Genomic DNA, 5,119 nt, shown 5'->3' with positions numbered 1-5,119 from the left:
GGTGCGGTGCGGTGCGGAGCCGAGCCGCCCGGGGACCCGCACCCACGGCCTGCGGCTCGTCGTCTTGCGGGGGCGGAGTGGGCGGGGGGGTACAAGTGGCACTTCTCCCCCCCCCCCTCGCCCCCCCCTCCTTCCAGGCTATAAATTGGATTGTATATAAATCTGCTTCGTTTATCTCCCTGACCCCCCTCCATGACGCCGGACTAAAGAGCTCCTCTCCGCGGCCCGCCCGGACCTGCCGAAGCGAGCGATGGACCAGGCGCGGCGCCGCCCGGGGATGCCCCTCTGAAGCGGCGCGGGGCCCCGGGGCAGCGCGGCGCCGCCTCCCCCAGCTCCCCGGCTCCCCTCGCACCCCCGGCCCGCTCCCCCCTCTCCCCCCCCACGCCGAGCTCCGCAGCCACCCCCTCACCTGCTGCCGCCCCCCTCCCCCGGCGGAGAGCCGGGCTCTCGGTGCACCGCCAGCCTCTCCCCCCCCCCCCCCCCCCTTCCCTCCCTCCATCCCTCCCTCCCCAACTTCGCCCTCGGTGCCTGCGTGTGCAGCCTCCCCCCCGGCGGCACACGCCGCCGTTCCCCGGGCGCCCCCTCCTTCCCTCCTTCCCTCCCTCCCTCCTTCCTTTCCTTCGCCGGCCCCGGCCCCGTCCCCGTCCCCCCCGTCCCCCCCCTGCGCGGAGCGGTTGCGGCCCCCCACTCGGCTGCCACCGCCCCCTCCGCGCCGCGGAGCGCTCGGAGCTCGGCGCGGCGCTGCCTGCACACGGGCTCCCTGCGGCGCTCCGGGTGGCGGCCCCCAGCTCGGCCCCCCGCTCCTCCGCCATGGACGGGGCGGCTCGCCGGGGGGTGCTGGGCGCGCTGCTGGCCTGCGGGCTGCTCCTGCTGGGCGCCTCGGGCACCCCGACCCCGCCGGCCCCCGCCGGCGGCTCCCCGCAGGACACATGCACCTCCTGCGGCTTCCGGCGGCCCGAGGAGCCGGGCAAGGTGGACGGGGATTTCCTGGAGGCGGTCAAGAGGCACATCCTGAGCCGGCTGCAGATGCGGGACCGGCCCAACATCACGCACGCCGTGCCCAAGGCGGCCATGGTCACGGCGCTGCGCAAGCTGCACGCCGGCAAGGTGCGGGAGGACGGCCGCGTGGAGATCCCCAGCCTGGACGGGCAGGCGAGCGCCGGGCCCCCGGCCCACGACCCCGTCTCCGAGATCATCAGCTTCGCCGAGACAGGTGGGCGCCGCCCGGCCCTCGGCCCTGCCGCTCCCGCCTGGCCCCTGCCCGTCCGTCCCCCTGCGTGACCCCCCGCACGTCCCCCTGCCCGCACGTCCCCCTGCCCGCCTGGCCCCCTGCACGTCCCCCTGCCTGAGCCCCTGCTTGTCCTCCTGACTGCTTGTCCCCATGCCTGAGCCCCTGCCTGTCCCCCTGCCCTCCTGTCCCCCTGCCCGCTTGTCCCCCTGCCTGCCACAGTCACCTGCCCACCCGGCTCATCCTCCTGCCCCCCGCCTCATCCTCCCTCCCCGCACACCTCACCCCTGCCCTCTGCTCCATCCCGTCCCTCCCGTGTGTGCCCCATGCCCCGGCTCCTCTCCGGGTTGCGCCCTGCATCCCCCATCCCTTCGTGTCCCCGGGTCCCCCTCCGGTGTCCTTCCAGCTGCTTGCCGCTGTCCCCGTCCCTCCCTCCTCCTCCTGTCCCGCTCCGTCTCTTGCATCCCTCGCCTCCTCTGCCTGCCCTGCACATTCAGCTGCTTCGCTGCGTGCATCCGTCTGTTGAGACTTGCATCTGCCTGTCCGCCCTTTTCCGTTCGTTTCCCATTTATTTAGCGTTCATTCATGGTGTTGGCCTTGTCTGTCCGCTGCGCGCAGCCTGCTGCCGACGGTGTCTGTCTGCTCCCTGTCCGTCGGTCCGCGCGCTAACTGTGCCATCCATCCCCTCGGTACCAGCCGTCTCGGTCCTGCGCAGCCATCGCGGTTACACGTCCCCGAATCCCTCTGGCGTAGCTTTCCAGCGGTTTATCCAGGCAGCCGCTGTGCCTGCGAACTTTGCGCATCTGGCCCTAACACCAGCGCTCTGCAAATTAGCTGTCTCCTGCCTATCTGCCCATCTCTCCTTTCCTTCATCGCTCTTTCACTCGCTTCATTTTTCTCCCTCTCTATCTTCCCGTGGCATCTATATATCATTTGTCCACAAAATAAATCTCTTTCTAGCCTGTATGCTGCCTACTCATCTTCTTTATCTACCCTCCCACTTACCAAAGGCATATACATTTACAGTATCTATGGGATCTGTTGCATTATACATCTGCTTGTTATATTCACATACAAAATTTATGGGCACACACAATTTCGTACAACACAAGTGATGGGGATCGGTGCAGCAACACCGTACTGTTCTTTTTCTGTCACTGTCACCACAGTTTATGGAGAAGTTGTGTATTTGCTAGCGTACGGAAGGTTTTCTCAGCGTACATTTGCGGTGTTATTATTTTCTGTCAGGCTGTTGATGGGAGATCTGGGGTGGGCTTGTGCTTCCATTTGGTTTTCAATTAACCACTGGCTTTTGTAACACTTCCGTAACTGAGTCGGTGTAAAACATAGACAAGCGCAGTGAAATTTTTTTGTCCCTGAAATCTTACAAGGTGCCGAATGGGCCCTGCAGGCACATTAGGAAGGCACCTAGGGTAACAAATGAAGACACCGACTACGCAAAAAATCCCATTCAGAGACTGACGAAAATAATAAAGATTCCTAGGAAAAGAAAAGGAAGAAAAATCTACATTCGGCTCTGTACAGAAAGTCAAACAGATAAGGATGGATGAGAAATGCCTTTCCAGCAACAATTTTAAATAGCGATGGGGAGGCTCCGATTCAAGGACCAGAATTACAGTCCCCGCTGTAAAGGCCAGCTTGCACATTTATCACCTACGCCAAATTGGGGTAGGACTTACAGTACGGGCTTGCAGCAGGGACGCTGGTATTTCTGAAACAATTTATGCAGCAGGCTCTCGTGTTTACAAATAATGGGTTATGTCAGACATTTGGTGACATTTGGTTTTCTGCGATAATTTCGCTCCTTTAATTCTGGTGTTATTGAGAAGTGTATTGAGAGCAGTCAGTAATGGCGTTGCAGCGAGAGCAACTGCTTCGTTTGATCGCCTTGATGTGAGTTTATCGTTACGGGGGAAGAGCAGAGATGGGAATGATTAATGGCAGATATTGTACCCGACTAAGAGAGGGGTTACTTTAAGCTGCTGGACAAATAGGCATACTGCTGAAATATTTTCCCCCCTATCTCGTGAATCCGCCCTGCTAAACTGCGACGAGAATATGTGAAAATTGAAACAAAATCCCCGGTTTGGCACTGACATTTCAGTGGTTACTGAAAAGACTCTCCCTGTGAGAATCGGCCGACGGCTGAAAGTTAAAACTATTCTTAAACGGGCGAGATAGGGCAGCGCAAGCGCCGGTCTTTTCAAGGTACTGTTGCGGCGTCCTTGCAGCTATCCGGCTGGAAAAATCCAGTATTCTGGAGAGCCCTGACCGGTGTCTGCGGATCTGACGCGTTCGGCTATAGCCCGGGTACAAACGTTGCTGTGGGAAGTCCTTTTTGCAATTAATTTCGATTACAAATTCGGGATATCTGATTCAGTGCATGCCTTCTGGCTGATGCAGCCTCATCGCTCTTTCGATCAGCTGTCTTCTGGCGTTGCCGCTGAATCCAGAATCGCACAAAAGATACATTTTCTTTTTGACTTAATCTTGCTGATCTCTCCTTATCTTGCAGACGATCTGGCCTCATCTAGAGTCCGCCTCTATTTCTTCATCTCGAATGAAGGGAACCAGAACTTGTTTGTCGTTCAAGCCAGCCTGTGGCTTTACTTGAAGCTGCTTCCATATGTCTTAGAGAAAGGCAGCAGGCGAAAAGTAAGAGTCAAAGTCTATTTCCAAGACCCGGACACTAGCAACAAGTGGAATGTGGTTGAAAAGAAAGTCGATCTCAAAAGAAGTGGTTGGCACACTTTTCCCATGACAGAGGCGATCCAGGCTCTGTTTGAGAGAGGAGAAAGGAGACTGAACTTGGATGTTCAATGTGAGGGCTGTGAAGAGTATTCAGTGCTGCCAATTTATGTGGACCCCGGGGAGGAATCCCACCGGCCTTTTTTAGTGGTGCAAGCCCGCCTCGCCGATAACAAACACAGGATCCGGAAAAGAGGCCTGGAGTGCGATGGCAGGACCAATCTATGTTGCAGGCAACAGTTTTACATTGACTTTAGACTCATTGGGTGGAATGACTGGATCATAGCACCATCAGGTTACTATGGGAATTACTGTGAAGGGAGCTGCCCGGCCTACTTGGCCGGCGTCCCGGGGTCGGCTTCCTCCTTTCACACCGCCGTCGTGAATCAGTACCGAATGCGGGGGCTGAACCCGGGCACCGTGAACTCCTGTTGCATTCCAACCAAACTTAGCACAATGTCAATGCTGTACTTTGATGATGAATACAACATTGTGAAAAGGGACGTTCCCAATATGATTGTGGAAGAATGTGGTTGTGCTTGATTTGAGGTGTGTGTTTTTGGGGGGGCGAGAGAGAGAGAACATTCCCATATGAGATGGTGTTGGAGGAAGTTTCACTGTGTATCCAGGCATCAGTGTTGAAAAGTCACTGTGGAAAAGTTTGACGAAAAAAAAAAATCATTTCACTTTGGTGTCAGGACAGTGGCAGTTTGTGGATCTTGGACACTTATATATCCTACCACTTATAAGTTAATGCTATGAAATATCTTAAAGACACACACACACACACAGTGCGCACGCACACAAACACGCGCTCGTACACGCACAGACACACACACACACAGACACAAGGCAGCTTGGAAAAGGGACATGAGCACAGGAAGTCAGTGACCAGTGACAACGTACCTAAATGCCTGCCAGTACGAGTGAACGGCTGCGCAGCTGTTTCCCCGCCTGCCGGCGAAGTCAGACCGAAACGAGCTCCCTTTGCTCAGGCAAAAGCACAGACTGTGAGAGCACGACGTATTCTTGCACGCAGGTGTCAAAATGACCAAACTTAGAAAAAAGAGAAAAAAAAAAAAAGTCGACTGTCACCTCTTAGGTCTAGCGGGAAGCTGCAGG

The 5,119-nt window shown here is 57.0% G+C and overlaps 1 protein-coding gene across 1 annotated transcript; it reads left to right on the top strand.

The window, feature by feature from the left end:
• Nucleotides 1-810: 810 nt before the first annotated feature.
• Nucleotides 811-4,860, top strand: INHBB (inhibin subunit beta B). The gene is made up of 2 exons (XM_035572187.2): nt 811-1,213; nt 3,765-4,860. Exons 1-2 carry the CDS (start codon nt 811-813, stop codon nt 4,538-4,540), a joined length of 1,179 nt encoding a protein of 392 aa, XP_035428080.1. The 3' UTR covers nt 4,541-4,860.
• The last annotated feature ends 259 nt before the right edge of the window (nt 4,861-5,119 follow it).

This window comes from Cygnus atratus, chromosome 6, assembly GCF_013377495.2.
Source record: "Cygnus atratus isolate AKBS03 ecotype Queensland, Australia chromosome 6, CAtr_DNAZoo_HiC_assembly, whole genome shotgun sequence".
Classification (NCBI taxonomy): Eukaryota; Metazoa; Chordata; class Aves; order Anseriformes; family Anatidae; genus Cygnus; species Cygnus atratus.
This window is presented reverse-complemented; position numbering and strand designations above follow the sequence as displayed.